Source organism: Periophthalmus magnuspinnatus, chromosome 1 (genome assembly GCF_009829125.3).
Source record: "Periophthalmus magnuspinnatus isolate fPerMag1 chromosome 1, fPerMag1.2.pri, whole genome shotgun sequence".
NCBI lineage: Eukaryota > Metazoa > Chordata > Actinopteri > Gobiiformes > Gobiidae > Periophthalmus > Periophthalmus magnuspinnatus.
Genome location: NC_047126.1, coordinates 18,812,407 through 18,832,961, shown reverse-complemented (window position 1 = coordinate 18,832,961; position 20,555 = coordinate 18,812,407). Strand labels below are relative to the sequence as shown.

Here is a 20,555-nt window from a genome sequence, read left to right as displayed (position 1 = left end):
TAGTAATGCTATGGTAGACTTTGCTGTTAAAAAATACAATATTCATATCTTGGTTATTATCTCTATTGTTGGGCCTTTGCAGATGAAATAAAAAAAATATATATTTTTTTAGCCCTATATAGGAAAAAGGTCATTTTTATTTAAGGTAAAATCTATAGGCATTTTTCAACTTCAACATGTCTTACACTGAGCCCACTACCTGAATAAAAAGAGCAGTTATTTTTACTTTACCATTTAATCAAACTTGTAAATATTACCAGGTTTTATTGATGTTCTGTCTTGAATACTGAATGTACTGCTCTAGCCGCAGCCAATAGACCCGGGGTATATCTGTGTATTGATCTCGCAAGTTATTCGTTTGAGAGCTAAGGTGGGAGGAGTCACTGTAGCTTCAGGACAGAGCCAGGCGATCGAATTTACTGCAACGTCTTAGTAAAACATGCACCAAAATAAAAAATAAATAAAAATACGGCGAATGACCTCCTGCTACTCAGTCAATCAAACTGCGCTGAATTCTGCAAGGACGCATCAATAAGGAGACGAGACAAGGAAGGAAGGAGGAAAAGATGCATGCAAGAGAGGATTTGAGGAGGTGAAGTGTATGACATAACTATTGGTTTTTCAGTACTTTTTCCCTTAGAAACCAAAGCTATTTTAGATCTTTGAATCCCACTGGAAACAGAGCCAATATAATATTGATAGAAGCTGCGGAGTCTTCAATATATGTTTGATTTTTATATATCTTTAAAATATTATATAAGACATATATGGGTGTGATGGTAAAAGTAAAATTATATTCAGATTGCAGGGGTCTGTACCAGCAAATACAGAGCCTGGATAGACAACAATTCACTCTCCAATTCATTCATTATGGAACATTTAAAAGTACACTATGTAACTTTTCTGGTGGGCTTCATTTAGTTTAAATTGTATTGCTTTGCCTGAAATTGTTCCACAGTTTGGTATTTAACTAGATCTTTCTTGCGTGTATTCAATTACAGGCATTCTTACATCGAGTGGGGTCGCCTCTCCACAGATCTGACCTATAACTATAACTTGGAGTGTCATCTGTTTCCATTGAGATAGATAATACTGTCATACAGTGGAACATTCGAGACAAAGCAAAAACATCTCCATAGAGGCAAGTTACACATTAGAACTAGTTACATAGAGCACTTTTAATAAACATTCATTAATTTATCTAAATTTAGTTTTATAAAACCATGGATACCAATCTGTGCCATAGCATCTCCAAACACCACCAACCACTCACCCACCCACTTTCAGACAAGGTGGGTAAGGTGTATTGCCCAAGGACACAACAACAGCATGTATGAGTTGGACACCCAGATAACTAGATACGTATTTGAACAAGTACAATAATGAAAATTCGATAAAATCTGACCTTTCCTGAATCATTTTAGAATTTTGATCTTGACCTTTATCAGAGAGCAATCTATAATATTAAGGAAACTACTATTATTTTGTGTTGAAAATTTAATTATAATGTATCACAAGAAACTGCCATTGTGAAGTATGTAGTATGCAGCCTTTCCCTGAGTATTGAAATCATAACTTTAATATTGAAACAGCCCTCTTTTACTTGTACATCATGGCCATTCAAATGCGACTCTAATTGACTGCAACCGGAGTCACTTTCTTAGTATATATTTAAGCAGATACCTGGTACAATGTAAATCATGTTGTATGTGTAATTCTTACCTCTTGAGCACAGGCACAGGGGCAGGGCTGACCCCAGAGTAGGGCCGACTGCTCCCTGTGCTCTGGGTCTTCTTAGTGGAGAGATCCAGGACGCCATCTGAATGAACAGACACAAAACAACATGTCAGACTTATAGAAAGACATGGTACGGTATAACAGTGCTGTGAATGACGCCTCCAATATCAAATGATTAGTGTTTGGCATGGATACAATTATTTGACCAGAAAAAAAAACAAATACAAACAGAATCAGTAATCGTAAACTGAATTAGATGAGATTATTGGTGTGTTTACATGTACAGTACATCACAAATCTGATCATCTGAAACATCAGGAGACACATTCATTCACATTCATTCAAATTCAGATATTTGGTGTGCAAACGTTATCATTGTGTCAGTGTCATTTTCTTCAAATTACTTTTTACTTTCATCTAACAGACCAGTTTGTTTGTTTTCCGTGACATGTTTCAACTACATGTATCTGTGGTCATCATCAGTAGAGAGACATGATGTTGCTGTGACGTGTCTTTGAAGAAAAGAAAAACAAATGAACCTGATTCTGTAAAAGGTTTCAATTTCTCACTTGCTAGTATATTTTTATGTTTGGTAATATACATGATTTACAACACATTACGCATTGAATTTCCATTGGAGTGTCAAAGCATTGAACTTTCCAAATTATACTTCATTTCATAAGTAGAGATATATTTACTTATATTTAAAGGCATATATTTAATCATATCACTAGCCACAGCTGTAGTCATAGTAGTATTTACTCTTAATCATTTACTCTCTTGCTCTAAATTATTTTTTCCCATAGGCTTAAACTGAACTATTTTCCTGCTTTAGCATTATAATTCCTAATGTCTGTATAAAGTCTTAATGACCACATAACATCCTTGTTTACAGTGAAATTGAGAATATACAGATTTTCAGAGCTTTTTAGAGCACTATCTACCCTAAAGTCCAGCGAGTGCGCAAATGTACGAAGTATTTAAATTAATGGCGTAGTATGTGTTTTACTGGTGTAATCCCTAAAGTGCAGTTGACCTTTCGACCCTCTTACCAAAGCTGCGGTCCTATATACTGACTGAGGGCTCACTAATCTTTAAGGCTTTTTGTTGTTTAATCGGACCAAAAGCAAACACGAGGTGATGATAAAATGGAGGAAAAAAAAACTGCTTAACACTGACAGAACAAATCCGGAGGCGGTTCCATGTGCATTCAAGCGTCACGTGTTTCAAATAAGGGCAAAGATCACAGCAATAAAAGCTACAAAAACAGTGCAGGGATAGTACTCAAACAAATGGCCTTTCTGTGGAAGGACACGCTGGTCTTCCATTTGATGTAAAAACAAACAAACCTAAAAATTATCTTCGAAAATTGCAAGGTAACTTATGGCAGCTATCTATGTGTGTGTGTGTAATGTTGTGGTAGACAGCATTAGCAAGTTCAAGTCATTTCACTACTTTAAAAACCAGCAATGTAATAATAGGAGGGGCAGCTTAGGAAAAATATCAGCGCCAAATACCTGGGAATTTTCAGACAAGACAATATATACAAAAGTACCACGATATCACGATACCGATATTACAACCAATATATTGTCCATCCCTAACTACTACTTTTATTAAGCTGCTTCAGTTATGCCTGCTCAACTACTTTCTTGTCATTACTAGCACTTGTGTAGTGGCCTCTCCTTGTGTTTGAGAATGTGGTTTTCTATCCATCACAGTTGGTTACAAAATGCCATTTGATGATAAAATGATTTTCTCTCAACAATCTTCACGTTTGATCAAAATCCACTGAGTCGCAGAATGTTTTTAATGACTATGATAAAAATGTCCCAATGTAGCGAGTGCTGGCTAACGAGGTCTGGGCCAAAGCTAATGAAGGAGCTAATTAGTATCTCTGCGTCTTTAAGCTAGGTTTAATGTAATGTGTCCAGATCGGAAACTCCCTTTTCGCGCTATCAAAAGCTCACGCCGTTCTCTATGGAGATTTATGCAGCGAAAGGTGGAATAAATTTTAATGAGTCCAAAACATGTGTAAAAAACATATGGAGGATAGTTAGCCTCTCAACCTTTGGCTTTCCCTGCACTGCTGTTTTTTAAATATAAAGTCTGATGCCATTAGTCAAATTTGGTATTATCTCTGGTGTCAACATGTAGCAAGTAAAGGGACACATTTGTAATTTAATTGGAAAAAATAATGTTATCTTTATGGTATATGAAATTCATTTGGTAGGAAAAGGTTACCTGGGATCCAGAACAAATACTTCAGTACAATAATACTGTGAGTCTGGCCACCAATGAATCTCAGTGAATTCAGATGGACATGACTGACAAGTGGATTAGCCAATCAGGGTTTTAGAGCACATGAGGCACGCATAAAAAATACAAAATATATCTCTTTTAACCATTCAATCAATTTACGCAATCAGTTTTGCGTAAATTATATATAAATTGGATTACCACCCAAATATTTATTATAAGCCAATGAATGAACAAAGTTTTCTTTCGTGCCTGTGCCTAACTGCTGTCTTGGTCTCACTCTCCCTAGAGGACAGAGCAGAATTACAAGATAGGACCCTGAATGTTCTTCCCATCTTTGGATATATATATTTTAACTGCGTAGTTTTATGTGCAGAAAGGCTAGTCCCTCCAGCTAGGTAACTAAACAAAAAAAAAAAAAAAAAAGTCCTGTCTCACGATGTGATGAAGAGTCCCAGGGAAAAAATAATTTTAATGTTATGCAAATGCAGGCATGAAGACTATATTTTCTTGTTCATATATTCTGTCACCTGTCTGTCAAGCCACCTCTCCTTCCTGTCATTTAAGATAGAACCTTCTTTGCCCATTCTTCAGTGCAGCAGTAGAAACATCAACCTCCTCAGCCTCTCCATTCTCTCCCTCAACACTGGAGTTAAACTATTTTCCTGTAAAAAATCTATCATGTATCTTCCTTCACTCACTTTTACTTTAAAATCCCTATGAATTCAGTTTAATGCTAGATACTAAGCTCCGGTGGAATGGTAAGCTTTGGTAACTCAAAGTGAAGTTTAATGAAGTTATAATTTAGGTTAGGAAAAGGGTTAGAGTTGAGGTTAGGAAAATGATTTTGGTTAGTCAACATGTTTGCATCAGTAACTTTACAAAACTAACTTACTAACCTTCTGTCAGCCAATCAAAACCTGCTACCTCTCAATTACTTCTCAAGCCTCTCATTCCTCATCCCGCTTTTTTTAGCTTGAACCTACCTCTGCCACATCTTCACCGCGGCGACAGAAACCACAGCCTCCTCAGCCTCTCCTCCTTTTCACTTTTTGCTCCACTAAAAGCAATATATCATACTCTCCCTTCAGTTGTTCATATTTAAATTTAAATCCTTATAATTCACCATGTTATTTATAGTTATTAATTCTGTTTTAGCTGACTTGAAAATAATTATATCCATGAATGTAGTCTAGGATTTTAATAATGCACAAAAATACCATATTTGAAAGGCTATGCAAGACTATAAGCTATATATATATATTTAAAAACACATTAAAAACATTAGATAGAACAGCTCAGGGGAGGGATTATTGGTTTTGAGCAGGTCATGTCTAGTTCAGTTTGTAATGTTCCCATGCAGAAGACAGTGAACAAGCCAAGATAAAGAATATGATCAAATGTAAAGGCCAAATCTTTTTTGTGAAAATTGAGAAGGCTTAGCGTAAGGAGATTCAGAAAAGCCGGTGTTAGTCACAGGGTCACAAATCTGCCCATCAAAATCCCACCCGTCGCCGTTCAATGGTGATTAAAGGAGACGGAGATATTTCAAGTTAAAACCAAGTTAAAGTTAAAACCAATCATGAATGAAAGTTAAAACCAATCATGAATATTCTCCATGGCGATAGATATTATTTTTGCTATACTGGGAAATATTTTAACCAAAGGAAAACATCCCTGGAAAAAAGCAGAAGGTGGTCCTCCTTCAGGTGAAATAAGAGTCAGGTTTGTGGGGATGCAAGCCCACTCAGAGTAAGGATGGTTTTCAGAGCAATATACATCTCCAAAAATGTTTTTACTTTAGTTTTAATATTTATATTTTTTGGCTAAAACGTTACACTGTGGGCTTTAAGTGATGGTAACTTCAGGTTTGGAAAACAGAAAAACAATGCACCATCTGTATTTGTAATGTATAACTAATATGCCTATTACTTATTTATTTGTTTTTTACCCTGTCACCTATATTCATATAAATGCACTCTCTCTACCCTCCCACATCTTGTTGTTGGGTCAAATATCAGTGTGAGGAAAGTTATAAAGACTGAGGAGAGGAAAGTTAGGAAGTTCACCCTACTGATATGTTTGATAAGAGAAGTCTTCCTCTGCAGATAAACAGCCATGATTGGACTGCAGGAAAAATGATAGACAGAAATAGCTTTCTAGGTTTTCAGATGCAAATGCTTTTGAAAAGCAAAGCAGGAGTGGTTAGAAGTGGTCAGCGGCCAGTATTCCGGTTTGGGCTTATGCAGGGGGGTTTAAGCTTTGTATTTTAAATTGAGATTGCAATTTAGGAGGCGCAATAAAAAAAATCATAAAGCAATGCAATTATTTAGTTCTCTGCAAAGAACAAATGATCCTGACCTTAAACAGAAAATAAATAGTTTACAAACATGTTCTCAAATGCTTGTGAGTCTTGCATTAATTTATCAAATCATATTTCAGTCTTCTCTCAAATGTTAATGCTGCTGGAGTTATTTACAATGTGCTCTCTGAAGAGATTCTTACTTTTTTAACGTATAGTACAAATTTAACAACTGCAATTCTTGATTTCTTTTCCAAAATCATGCATCTATAGTCCTTACTAATAAACCTTAGTATGTTTGTCTTTGGAAATGGAAAATCATCACACATATAACTTTTAAGAATAAAATAAGGAAAAATTAACTGTTCAAAATATGGTACTTTAAGGGTCCTTGACATTAGACAGGTGGGGCAATAGCATCATATCTGAGCTAAATCTCTCTTGCTCCAGTACAGATGTATAATCAGCTCTTGAGGTTAAAATAAGATATGCGCTGTCTGCATCTAATTATAAAGCATTTTATTCGCTGATAATCAGGAAGTGCACATTGCTAGTTGCTAGCATGCTCGTTGTTGTGAGCTTTACCATCATTGCAAAACTCCACAGTGATCTCTGAATAATTAGGATGATTGAAAGGTAAGTGAGCAATGGGAAAAGGAATGGACAAATGTTTTCTTTTGCTATCTATTTAAGTAAAAAATCAGATAGCGCGGCTTTCATGTTTACATGCACTTACCCTGCTGACCAGGTGGGGGCTCCACCGGGCTCTTCTTCACGGTCAGGTCGAGCGGCGTGTCCTGGTCCAGGAGGAGTTTACTGAGGACGGGGTTCTGTGCAGAGGCAGCAGTGCCCCCCTGTGGCCCGTCTGAGGTGGTGCCGTTGGGGCTGAGGGCGGGGCCAGGCACAGGGGAGGGGCTAGAGGAGGAGGCGGAGGAGGAAGGGGACAGGCTTTGGTCCTTCATGGTGCCGTTGGGCAGCGGCAGGTCGTCCTGAGTAGTTTTTGAGGTATATTCGGCAGCGAACTGGCGGATCATTCGCTGCATAATCTCACGAGCCACTAGAGGAATGTGAGGGTCTGAGAAACTTGGGAGGTCTGCAGAGAAAGAAAAAACAACAGACAAGGGATTAGATGCAGAGCACGCATAATAAGGCTAATATATAATATGGCTGTGCTAACACTGGTGGTATAATCCCCTGTCTTTATTTATTGTGTGCACAGTTTATGCATGGAAGACAATTCCAACTGCAAACCAGTTCTACCTGCAGGTATACATAGTCCTCATTGATACAATTGCCCAAATTCAGGTGATTCCTAGGCATTTGCTTTAGTAAAGAACAAACAGAAAACAAGTAAATTAGGGAAGATTATTTGCATATAGGCTCTACACAACAACACAACCATAGCATTACCAGTATTGCATGGAAAAGGACATGGTTTTCCACATTGGGTTAGTCCAGGCTTTGGGTGAGTTTAGCTTAGATTTAGTCCTGGTTTAGAATAAAACCTCCAGATTTGGTCTTATAGTCCATTGATGGAAAGACAGTGTCATAGTAATATAGTAGTAATTATTTTTTGTTGTGGAACTGTAAAAGTTTGCTGTTGATATGTTTTATTGTTTAATTGTTTTAACTACAAATTTTACTACTACTACTACTACAGCTCAAAAGTGAATGAAAATAAAAATTCCTTGCTTAAACCCGCTCTCTCTACACTGCCCCATGTTTTACCAGTAGTACCTTTAAAACTATATGTTAAATATTTGAGCTTTTTATATCAGAGTATATATTTCCACAGATGTCGTTTTCAGTCCAGGAATGTGGTGTCTCATTGCTCTGTCTATGTTCTTTGATCCTGTGATCCTCCAAATATAATCCCAAATATGTTGAGGAATAATCCAAAAATGGCTCTTAATCCTGGTATCATGTGAGTGACATGAGATGATATAACACTAATGCACTCACATTTGTAGAGTATAGATGTGTGGCATTTGTGATATTTATTATAATTACATAGACTTCATGTTATCCTGGCGATATGGCAAAAAAAACAAAAAAACAATTTTAAATAAAAAAATAAATAATAATAATAATAATAATAATAATAATAATAATAATAATAATAATAGATGTTGATTTTTGATTCAACTTTAGTTAGTCTTAATAAAAACTAATCAAAAACTAATAAAAAAATTCCTGAACATAAACAATAAATCATTTTAATCATTTAAGGGGTCCAGATTACATTATAATCCTCAAATTGTGTTTTGTTTCATTCACACATGTTTAAAGGGTCCATAGCTATTTTCTGATATGTTATAATGTTGTTTCCTCATCACAAATTTACCTGGAGTTGTGTTTTGTTATCTCTACTGAACTAAAGGTAAAGGGTATCTGTTAACTAACTATCACTACATGACATCACAACAGAGCATTTTGAGCTTTAGAGCTTGTAGACAAACTAATAATAAAGGATTACTCAAACATGTGTGAATTAAATAAAACACAACTCCAGGTATGATTTTGATGAGGTAACAACATTATAACATGACTTAAAGCTCAAAAGAGTCAGTTTTGTATCATATAAGACCTTTAAAAACACAAAAAGCACACACGGATTAGCTGTGAACCTTTCAATAAAAAAAAACAAAAAACATTTTATTGGTGATTAGAAATGACTGAAACTCAATACCGATGCACAGTCCTACTTCATGGCAGATGTTTTTTGTCTATTAAGAAAATAATGTTGCCTGCTTAAATTATATAACCAAAATGATATGCAACAAAAAGTGGCTCAATACCAAAAAAAAAACTTAATACTGAGACGCCTCCCAATAGTTTTGTCTTTCCCTGCTTTCTCACTCATATAAATCCTGAAAATGAATTGACCCAAATGCACAGATGCTATTAGTTATGAGGTGCATTGTATCCAGAGCATGCTAACTCCCTCCGCGCTGTGGCTAAACTAACACAGACATTGATCTCATTGATTCATTTGTTCATCCAAACTCCATCTTTTGTTACTAACACATTAATCTGGCTTCGTCCCAGATAACTGAGCCAGAAAAAGACTTTTATTACAACCTTAAATCCTCCTTCGCAAGAACACATTAGCCCAAAACGCTAATCCTGAGCTAGCTGTGCCAAAACAACATTTACAATCCATACATACAATCCATACAATACACAGTGGCTTATGGAGGTCAAAATTGGGGTTAAGTGATAAATATTACATGCCTGTTTTTGTGCTCATTTTGCTAAGCCTTGCAAAACAGTGTTAATTTGGTTAACCATTGAGTGGGGAAATAGATGCAAGCTGTATTCCTTTAACACATGTAACTTTTCTGGTGGAGGGCTACCACCTGCTTGTTTCCATGGAGATATTATTGCTTTGCCTGGAGTGTTTATCGAGATAAGTGGCTGATGCCTGTTACTGAATAAATACAGGATAGATAAGTTTAATGCCATACTGTGGAGCATTCTCTGCAATGTATAATATCTGCATAAAGAAAAGCAGGTGGTGATCCACTCCTCAGAAAGGTTGCACAGTACATCTTTAAACTTTGTGATTATCATTTATTTTGTTTATTTCATGATGTTTAGTTAGGAGTATATGTCTTACCTAAAAGGTCATATCATGATTTAGATCAGACATGTATGTATATATATATATATATATATATATATATATATATATATATATATATATATATATATATATATACATACAGAATTATGATATGATATGAACAAAAGATTACATAGTCACAAAGAATCAAATCATATTCATATTGCCCAGCCCTGCACTTAGTCGACTAAAACATACTCAAAATAATGATTTACTACATTTTGAACTATAAGTCTAAAACTAAATCATCATTTAATTTAAAGTAAACATATTTTTATCTCATAACACTTTGTAAACAGGTTCAAATTTATTTCAGGTTCATAAACAAACTTGTTCCTTGAAGCAATGTTGACAAAATGTTTGAACAGCAGCAGATAGATTGTGGAGCCTTTATAAATAATCTGCTTTAGGAACACAACTTTTGAAGCTATTTGAAACTTGAATGTTCTTGTATGAAAACAAGAACATTCAGGTTTATGTCTTTTTCAGTGTGAAGATGTGAAAAGGCTATATCCCTCAAATGAAAATGTGACAACAAACGTAGGAGGACTGGGTTCAAGAAAAAACACTAAATATGATGCCTGAGCGCTATTGATTTGGTGCTATTTGTGATCTTAAAAAGGCCATCCAACACAGAGAGCTTTGTCTGGGCAATAATACAGAGTGTGAAGACAAGTTACTGTGTGAAAGGCTGCAAGGGCTAAACCAGAACTCAACCAGGCCACAATTTAGAGCAGGGTTACTGGCATAAGTTTAGCACTCGACAAGACAGCAATTAGGCAACTATATGCAAATGATTATTTTTACTGTACATTGAGGTTTGTTAAAGAGGGGTACTTTACTATGGGGTATCAGTTTTTAACACATAACATATTTATTTAAATCACCTTTTATGGTTTTGAAAATGCTATATTTGCAAACAGCGTATTAACATGTACATTTTACATTTAAGCTCTTTTAGATCATCTTTTTCTTGTTTAGTCCCTCTTCCCTCAAGTTTGGGCGCAGGCTGCAGGCTGTGTCCCAGTTTGACTAAGTTTTAGCTGGTTTCAAATTAACGCACAAGTTTAGTCCAAGACAACGGACGACCTCTTTTCTCTGACCCATTTACTCTGAGGAAGAATGATCTCTGTGGAAAGTGTTTGGCCGTATTTTAAAACAGCAGGATAAAAAAAGAGTCTGTCTTCTATATAATACATTGTCCAGTGCATCTAGAAATGTCATAACTACAAACAACTTACATATCTTATCTTAACTACTAATCTACAGTTATTACTAATGTATTGCTACTACTGTAATATATATCAACGCAAAGATCTAAAGCTGCATTATGTCACAGAAAGATGATTTGAAGTTAGTTGGTGTGAGGGACACAGGGGCGAAACTCTCAGTTTGGTCGAGGGAGGGACAATAAATCAATGGCAAACAGTGAAGCTTAGTAACTTACAATGCGTTTTGGTGGACAGAAATATGACCTAATCTCCACTCGTCTTTTTTCCATGTTTGGACATTACTGTGACATGTGACATGTTTGACATAAAGTAATGAAGCGGAATAAGAAAACTAACTTTCTGAATGATACAATGAGACTTTATTGGCATTAGTTAAACATTTTTGCTGATTTTGTGTCTCTTTGGCGTGAAAAATGAGAGCAAATGTACAGCCCTGACATGCACGTGAATGTCACCGATGCAACGGACTAAACCAATGTCTAACAACAGGGAGGGGTGATCGGATTTCCATTTTCAGACTTATTTAATGACAGTGAACTGTGTGGATACTGTATACATTCTAAAATATAAATAGGTTTTACCAAAATTCACTATTTAGATAGATTTAGATATAAACCAGATTTAAAAAATCTGCACTTAACAGTTAACGGTCAAACTGAACAAAATTAAATTATGTACTTCTTTCTTAAGGATTAAAAAAATGTTAAAATGATCAGTGATCAATAATGGAATGCAAAATTGGAAGATGTATTTTAGTCTATACTAACTTTTGTGCTTTGGTTGAGAAGCATGTGAGCACTGATTCAGACTATGAATTGAACTGAATTGTCTGAATGACATAATATTTGAGGAAATTTCTGCATTTGAAAGACACTTGTTTTACCTCAAAATATCATCGTGAGTAAGAACTGACTTTGAGAAACAACATAAAACACGTGTGGGAACGTCATTTTTGGGAGTCAGTATTTATCATGGAAACTATTTTTGTACTAAGGGGGAACTTTTTGTTAATCTTCAGTACTACTAATTATATTTAAGCTGAAGAAGGTTTAATAAATAACTTATATGACTCATTATGAATACAGAATGTCTATTTAAGTGTTCTGCTATTTATTTATTATCTTTTTTTTTTTTTTTTTAAACAATATTGTTCATGTACAATGGGCTTTTTGGGATAACCCTGCTGTAGGGTTTTGTGTCAGTGGTATAAATTAGTTTCAGTATTATCATAAATCGTCTATATTTTCTTCAGCAATATATCGCATTTGAAAATGTGTTATTGTGACAGGCCTACTTCTTACGAGTGTCAAAATCAATTAAAAGTGGCTTCCCCATGTCTCTGTGTCCTAAATGTACCAGTGTGCTCCACATTTCCTCCAATCAGAAAACAGTAACATTAAGAGCACCAGAGGAAGAGTCATAGCCCGAGTATCCTGTCACCGTCAAATCAGATGTTCTGATTTCCTTTGGGAAAGACCAAATTTCAGACCAGGAGAGAACCACATACACACTCACACACAAAGGTTTGAATATGACCAGAGGCAACGCACTAATGAGGTATATTCACTGATTAGGAGAAAAAATAGGGTTTTAATTTGACCTGCTCTCGGCAACTTTGGATTCTTTTGAAATTGTCCCAGAAAGACAAAAAAATCATGTTTATAATTCTACTCAGTGAATGTACAGTAAAGGATGGATTCAGCAAACCTTTGAAAATGCAGCTTTTCCAACACTACTGAATGCATTCAATTACATTATGCCAAATTCTGTATTTGATAATTATAAAGTAGTTAGTTGATTAGTCCATTTTGACATCATTTTAAAGCTGCAATATGTAACTTTCTTCACTGAGATATTATTGTTTTTGTCAGAATACATTAAATGCCAGACTGTGAAACACTCAAAGCATAACAATAATGTCTCAAAGGAAAAAAGCAGATGGCAAACCTTCCAGCAGAAAAGTTACATAGTGTATCTTCACACTTTAATATGCAATATAACAAAATCAATCAATAAAAAGTATATACCGGTACACGTATTTCTCCTAATGACTAATGACCGTATAAGAGAGACAGAGCAGTACCTTTTCTGTGGAACACAGCATTGAGGAAGTCTTGGGCCTGTCTCTCCAGTCGGCTGATTCTGGAGTCCTCACAGGGAGAGAGCAGCTGGGCCCCAGGGCCGTCTACACTGTGGTCCTGAGGAGGAGACACTCATCAGGAACAATACAACAGGATTTTGGGGAAAAAATCTAATCAAATTTTCTGACAGGTATTGAAATTGCAATTAGATTTGCAAAAAAAAAAAAAAAAAAAAAAGGAATCTGGTCAGAGAACACATTTTAAACAAGGAGAATAATATTTGAGAAAAGACTGAAATATAGACTGATAGACTGCAAAAATCCCATTTCAGAACATGTTTGTAGGGTCTAAACTACAGGTACATATATTATATTTGATTCTTTTCAGAAAATATTCTACCATCTAAACAGTGAAAATAATGGTAATGGATAATTGACCCAAGTGCCCTCTGGATTTGATTGTCCAACCCTATTTTAAACAGCAACTCTAAAACTTCCACCTAAATATACATTATCTATGGTGGTGGCAGAGTGGTTAGCACCTTTCTCTGGTGATCTGAATAACCATGTGTAACGATTAAAGGAAGTGATGGTAACACCACATTTCCCCTGAGGTGCATTTGAAAAGCTGCACACTACAAAGGACAGAATTTCCTATGCAAATTGAAAATCTCAGTTTCTCTTTAAATATGTATAATGCTTACGTATAAATCCTTGTCAGTGCATGTGCGTAACTTTCAATAACTTTCAATTCTAACCAAGGACTTGACAACATATTAACAATCCCATAGATAATAGTGGGGATGTTGTCAGCCAATCAAATCAATTTAAATCAGAGCAAGGTCGCTGCCTTGTCTTTTTCTGGCACTTGACTGAGACTCCATTGTTTAAGGCACTTTTTTTCAAATCAACTGGCCAATCACACGCCTCCTCCTGATGCCAAAGATCTAGAGATGTGAGAGCCTATTATGATGTTTATTGATTTATTAATTGGCGTTTCATATTGATTTGGAAATAGAAAACTTGAGTTCAGACCCGGTTTAGCCCTAGTTTAGGCCAAAGGTTTATTGATACTTTGCAGTGACATCATGCTAAGGGTCTTTTGCCTGTATGTGTTAGTTACCATGGTGACACAATGCAAGCATTAGCAAACACTGCAATTTTGTTGTTGTTTTTTTCAGAAAACTCAAGAAAAAATATGGATTTAGGAGTCTGATCAATTTGAGTCTTCATGGTCCTTTTTAGGTGTTTGATTTTCAACTAGCTTGTGACTGTAATGTTATTTGAGAGGAACTTCTTTAAGAGTAAAAATCAACTCACCTCCTATAGTTCCAACTAAGTCTGTTCTTTCTGTTCAGACTGTGTTAAAATAAAGCTCAGATAAGTCTAACGCCTCAATCAGCAACCACAGAGCCCATTGTGGGGCTGTTGAAGTGAATGCCCTTCTCCACCCACACCACTGGTTTGGCAAGGAGTGGGGGCTTAGCAACGTTGTCAATCAAACCTGTTGCTAATGCTAGCGGGAGCCAGATCTTGATTTACAGACAAAATAGCGAAATAAAAACATCAGGATTATGTAGAGCGGGTTAATACAAACATTGTAAGATGACGAGCCTGACAGCAGCAGCTACAGAGAGAGGGGCCAAGTTCTATCAATAGAAAATGAATTGAAGCCAGAATCGAAGAAGCCAGAAACGCGCCTATTCTCACTTCCTATATCGAACGCGACAGCTAGCAGGTTAGCTATGTCCATTTACTTTTTTTTTTCACTGCAGATGATATTGGCCAAGAGGTTCACAATTTTGTTTCCAATTTATCCATTTCAATTTTTACAGAATGTTCAATACCTTTTCACAGTTCAACATCTTGATTTGATCGTTGTGCTCTTTCAATTTGCCAAACTAAACAAGACCCAAACTGAATACGTGTAGCTCCCCTTCTGTCGTGAATCCAGTCTCTCTAAGCATGTCCGTATATTTACATGTATGCAAAGTTACATTAGCCGTTAGCGTGAGGGAGGGGCATGTTTGTGAATGGGCAGATGGCATGTCTCAGACTCAGGGTGAAAGGTCAAGTACAAAATCAGGCTCTGCCCTCCTCCTCCTCCTCTTCCTCCTCCTCTCCCTTCACATCAACTAGCTGCACACGGCAGTGATCTGTCATCGAAAAACAAAAGGTGAATCGTCTCTGAAATGAACAAGGAGCTAGTGTTAACACAACCTTGATTTTGATATTTAAAAAAGGCTTGATATTTGATACTGATTTTCCACCACAATACCGACATGAATTTTTTGTTGTTGCATTTCTTATGTAGGAAATTACACTTGTTTAAATGAGGTAGCTTAGGGCGTAACAATGTGGAAAAAATACAATGACAACAATATGATTATTCGAACAGCTAAAATAAGATAAGCTAAAAAGATTCACATGTATTTCAGAACATCTTTGTAGAGATTTAAACTACAGTGTAAGTTTTTTCATTCACAACAGGACCCCATGGTGACACAGAATACTTTGTAGTGTGCAGAGGACATTATATTACTTGGATAACTGCAGGTGATTTGTGCCTTTTGCCTTTTGATTGTGAATAATCTGGCTACTAACACAACCTTTTAAAGCTTTTTATTGGAATTTTGTTTGCCAGGATGAGCGAGAAACTTTTAAATTCTGTCAAAACTATTCAAAAACATGGTAAAAGAGTAAAAGAGGACAGATGCGCTTACCCATACACACACTATACTAAAGAAGGTATTGTGAGTTAAGTGCCTTGCCCAAGGACACAGTAGTACACAGTGTAGTTTATTCACTGCAATTATTAAAGGGTCCATTATTTACTATTTTTAGATGTATGTTATAATGTTGTTCCATCATGAAAAACATACCTGGAGTTGTGTTTTGTTTCATTCACACATGTTTAACACACAAATCCTGCATATTTAGTTCTTCTCTCAAACAAAAAACACTTTGCTCCACCTTGTGATGTCATCTTCACTATAATAATTTAGTTGATTTCAGCCCTGGTCTTTACTGTACTACAGGTAAAAGGTAGCCATAAACTTGAAAACTACAACTACATGACATCACAAGGTAGAACAGAGGATTTCAAGCTTGGGAGATGTAGACAGACTAATAATAAAGGATTACTCAAACATGTGTGAATGAAACAAAACACAACTCCAGGTATGTTTTTCATGAGGTAAGAGTCTTATAACGTGGCTTAAAGTTTACAAGAGTCATTTTTGCTTAATGTAGGACCTTTAACTAAGAACTATTCAAACAAAAAATAGCTGCACATTGCAAAGGAAAACATTTCATACATGGACAATAACACTTATGATAACTGTGACCATGAATATATATAAACCCTGAATAAGGCAATGAGGCAACTGAAAATCTCAGTTTCTCTTTAAATATGTATAATGTTTATGAATAAATCCTTGTCAATGCAAATATGTAACTTCCAATACAAGTTTTAACCAAGGACTTGACAACATTAACAGTCTCTTAGATAATAGTGAGGATGTCGTCAGTCAATCAAAAACATTTAAATCAGAATAATGTCGCTGTCTTGTCTTTTACTGGCACTTGACTGAGACTCCACGGGTTAGGACCTTTGTCATAGTGATTAACAATTCAGTTAAAATATGTATCTTTTGAAAGGGGACTTGATTTACTCCTGGTTTCAGCACACCACTTTCTTTTGTCTCTCCTTGTAGAATATGAATTTGGATTACCATAAAAAAAACTCTAATTCAGAAAACTACGGTCCCCTTTTGTCTGGTCCCTGTCAGACTGTAGTAGCCAACGCTAATGAGCTATGTACTGGAGTCTGGGGCATTAGCTTAGCCATTTCCCGCTCATATAAACATGTTTGTTTTGATCAGTTGAATAAAACAGAATAACCCTTTATCACATTCACGAAGACAAATACATTGTTCTTTTTTCTTTCAAGATTCATTTTCAGCAGCAGTAAACAACCAGAGCATTAAGCACTGTGTATGTTTATGCTGATGGAAAAAAGAAGAAACCCATATTCAGGCTGGGAGTTTGTGGATCTGAGGAGACGGTGCTAAACTCGTGGCCACCAAACCTATCAATCATTTTATACATTTATATTGCTGAGTTTCAGATGACATCACAACATACTATATTTACTACAAATGGGGGGAAGCTAAAATGAATATTGTTCAAAGACACATTGTGCAAAATCAACAGAACACAATCAAAGTTGAGTTGAGTATTTTGAGTGATGCATACAAGTTTCGGTAATATTTATTAAAAATTAAATTGTGGGGTGAAATTGTGGAATGCTCTGGATTTACAACAAAAGCAATGCCAAAGGATTAATAAATTAAAGTTTTTTATATAAAGACATGGTCTGGTCTGAACACAGAGAGAGACCAGTTTAAATATAAAGTCATACTGCACTTTCTCTGTATCAGTGTTGGTTCTACTTTGTTTATTGTTTCCTTACCATTGCTGTATTATTTTTCTTACCATTGTTGGTATGTGTTTCTTTCTGTTGCAATTTAAAAATGCCTCATGTTACTTAGTAACACTGTACACCTATTGTCAGTGACCTTTTGCTGCATTTACTGTCACAAATTGAATGCATTTATGTGTGTGTGTATATATATATATATATACATATACATATACATATACATATACATACACACACACACACACACACGGCCACTGCTCTTTGATTACTTTGCTTACAGTTTTTTCTTAATTGGTGATACATGTAGGATTTGGCAGTGATAAATAGCTATTTTGGCACACATGAAAATCGTCCACTGACTTGTAGCAAATTAACATTTCAGGACATTTTCACATATGATTTTTTTAAGGAGCATCTGATGGGGATTAGTGTTATCATTTTCACTTTGGGCTTGAAAGCAGGATGACAGATAATGGTAATACACACATGTAAACGTGTGCTCCTGTATAATTTGGCGCTGATATCCAATACTAATATCCTATGTCCTTATTGTTGCTATGTCTTTGAGGCCGCTAACTGTAGCATCTGTTATTTGTGAACAGTCGGACGCACAAGCTATTACTGCCTGTCAACAAATCAGACAGCAGCAGTGGAATCATTATGTGTGTTTAAGATGAGCAAGGTACTGAAGGTGGCTGCAGGCGGATGGCCTACAACACCACTACGTAGGCACTGGTAACTTCACTGGTAAGATCAAGGTGCCTTGTATAATGGGTGAAGACGAAAAAAGCAACTGCAGCTGCCTTTACCCGCCATCATGGACTACGAAGCCTAAAGGCATGATGGAAAAAGCAGTGCTGTCAAACATGTGCACTGATGGCTGACTAACAGCTGATTGGACCTGATATGTTTTGATGAGAAACATAATGCCCTGCCAAGCAGCGCCCCTCCCCCTTCATTTCTTCATCTCACATTCATTACAGATGTGTAAAATTAGACAGAAAAGAAAGTGTTGTATGATACAGACAAAATTATTAATATCTGAGCTTGATGAGATGAAACTCATTTCCACCACAGACCAGGCCTAAACGTGTAAACTTTATTTTGAGCTCTGTGTTCTTTACTCTGGGGATGTGGTGTCAGGGGAAACAAAGTTTTATGCTCTTGGCAAGAATCCGGGCTATCACAGTTCTGTCTGTTTTCATGTTTATCCCCAGTCCAGCTCCGTTTTCCAGCAAGTTCTGGTCCTTCTTTTATTACCTCCCTGGTTTTCCCTGCAGCTGCCATTCATTTCCTAATCAGCCCAGGGTAATCTATATATGCTCCCTCTGTTCATTCAGTCCTTGCTAGATTGCTGATCAGTCAAGAGAGACAATCAAGCTCTGTATTTGAAATACTGTCGTACTGTATTTCTGAATCTGCATTTATCCCTGTTTGAGGGACCTGTTACTGAGTTTATTTTCCCAACCTGTTTCCCATATTGAATCCCTAAAGTGGAAGATATTTTAGTTGATATTAAATAAGACAAACATTACTCAGTTTTTTATTGCCTGATTTGTTATTAAGAATAACCTGTTTGAAGGACACTTTTTGTTGTATTTACTGAGACTAAGAAGTTTGACTGTATACTTTGTGTTGCATTCGAGTCCAATTTACCTGCATGATACAGGCGAGGAGTTCAGAATCTTAAACACACCTATTGAGTGCCTTTGGACCAATCGGAGATAAGCATTGGAGAATGGGGGATGTTGAGGCTAATTCACACCACGTCAGGTTTTTTTTATATGCACCTCACAGTCATTAAGAGGCGCTGTTTCAGGGTCAGAGCTCAAAGAAATAACAAGCAAAGAAGAAGCAAAAAGAAGCAAGAGGAGGAGGAGGGTAGAAGAAACAAAGAGAAGCAAAAATAGTCACCTAACAAAACAAAGAATGTAGGCTTTAAGTATTCATCATCTTCAGATCTGACTGTGAAAATGTCATAGGATGTAAATTGCTTGTTCATGAAATTACAAGGTTTATATTTGAATTAAGATACATGGGGTTTCTACTAAGACTAAAGTCACTTTAGTCACAAAATTTTATAGCCACATGCTAATAGATGCAAATGAATACTAGTATCAAAACAAGTATTGGTACTGAAAACAAATAAATAGCACAAAAATGTGGCCTTTTAGTGAAGTGACAAAATACTTCACCATGCTGTGACATTATGCACAAAGCAAATACATGGAGCTGAAATACTGTATGTGTCAAACACAGAAAAATACAATGATTACAATATCATGATACCATTACTCTTACTCTTTTCACTCAGAACTTTTCTTTTTTTCAGATGATTAGTATGTGCGTGTGTGTGTGTTACCTTGACTTTGTCTGGTCTCAGGCAGCAGAAGAGACAGTTTTCATCCAGGGACCAGTCAGCCACCTCCTCGGGCTCGCAATCTAAAACAAACAACATACACCATTAAAACTCACATAAACATATAGAGAATGTGCAACAACTTTCAACACAATCCAGTCCAATACAGATTTATATCTAGAGCACTTTAACAACAAGGTCGACCAAAGTAAACACATAAATGAGCACAAGACAATGCAAGTAAAAGATAATATTCAGACAATAACATAGCAGTCCACTGGAAATGTGCTATAAAGGGTCTGTAAGTGTTTTGAGATTCAAATATCGCATAACATTTGAATGTACCATAAACTTAAACAACAAATGCAGAACTAAGACTTTATACCCAGCCTTTTTAAAAACATTTTTTATAACAGACTACATTGAAAAGGAATTTATGTTTGGTTGTGAATGTGACTTGAATGTCCCAAAATTGGATGGTTGACAATTTTCCTCAACTTGTATGGCATAAAATGAC

General features: G+C 36.0%; 1 protein-coding gene across 1 annotated transcript in view; it reads right to left on the bottom strand.

Annotated features, from left to right (window-relative positions):
• lcor (ligand dependent nuclear receptor corepressor) overlaps positions 1–20,555 on the bottom strand; it is an 86,729-nt gene that overhangs the window by 10,260 nt on the left and 55,914 nt on the right. Inside the window, exons 3-6 of the mRNA XM_033990003.2 lie at positions 20,042–20,121; positions 13,239–13,353; positions 7,035–7,391; positions 1,723–1,819 (exon numbers count right to left, since the gene is read on the bottom strand). Of these exons, the coding sequence (XP_033845894.1) occupies positions 1,723–1,819; positions 7,035–7,391; positions 13,239–13,353; positions 20,042–20,121 (649 nt within the window). The remainder of the gene's footprint in view (positions 1–1,722; positions 1,820–7,034; positions 7,392–13,238; positions 13,354–20,041; positions 20,122–20,555) is intronic.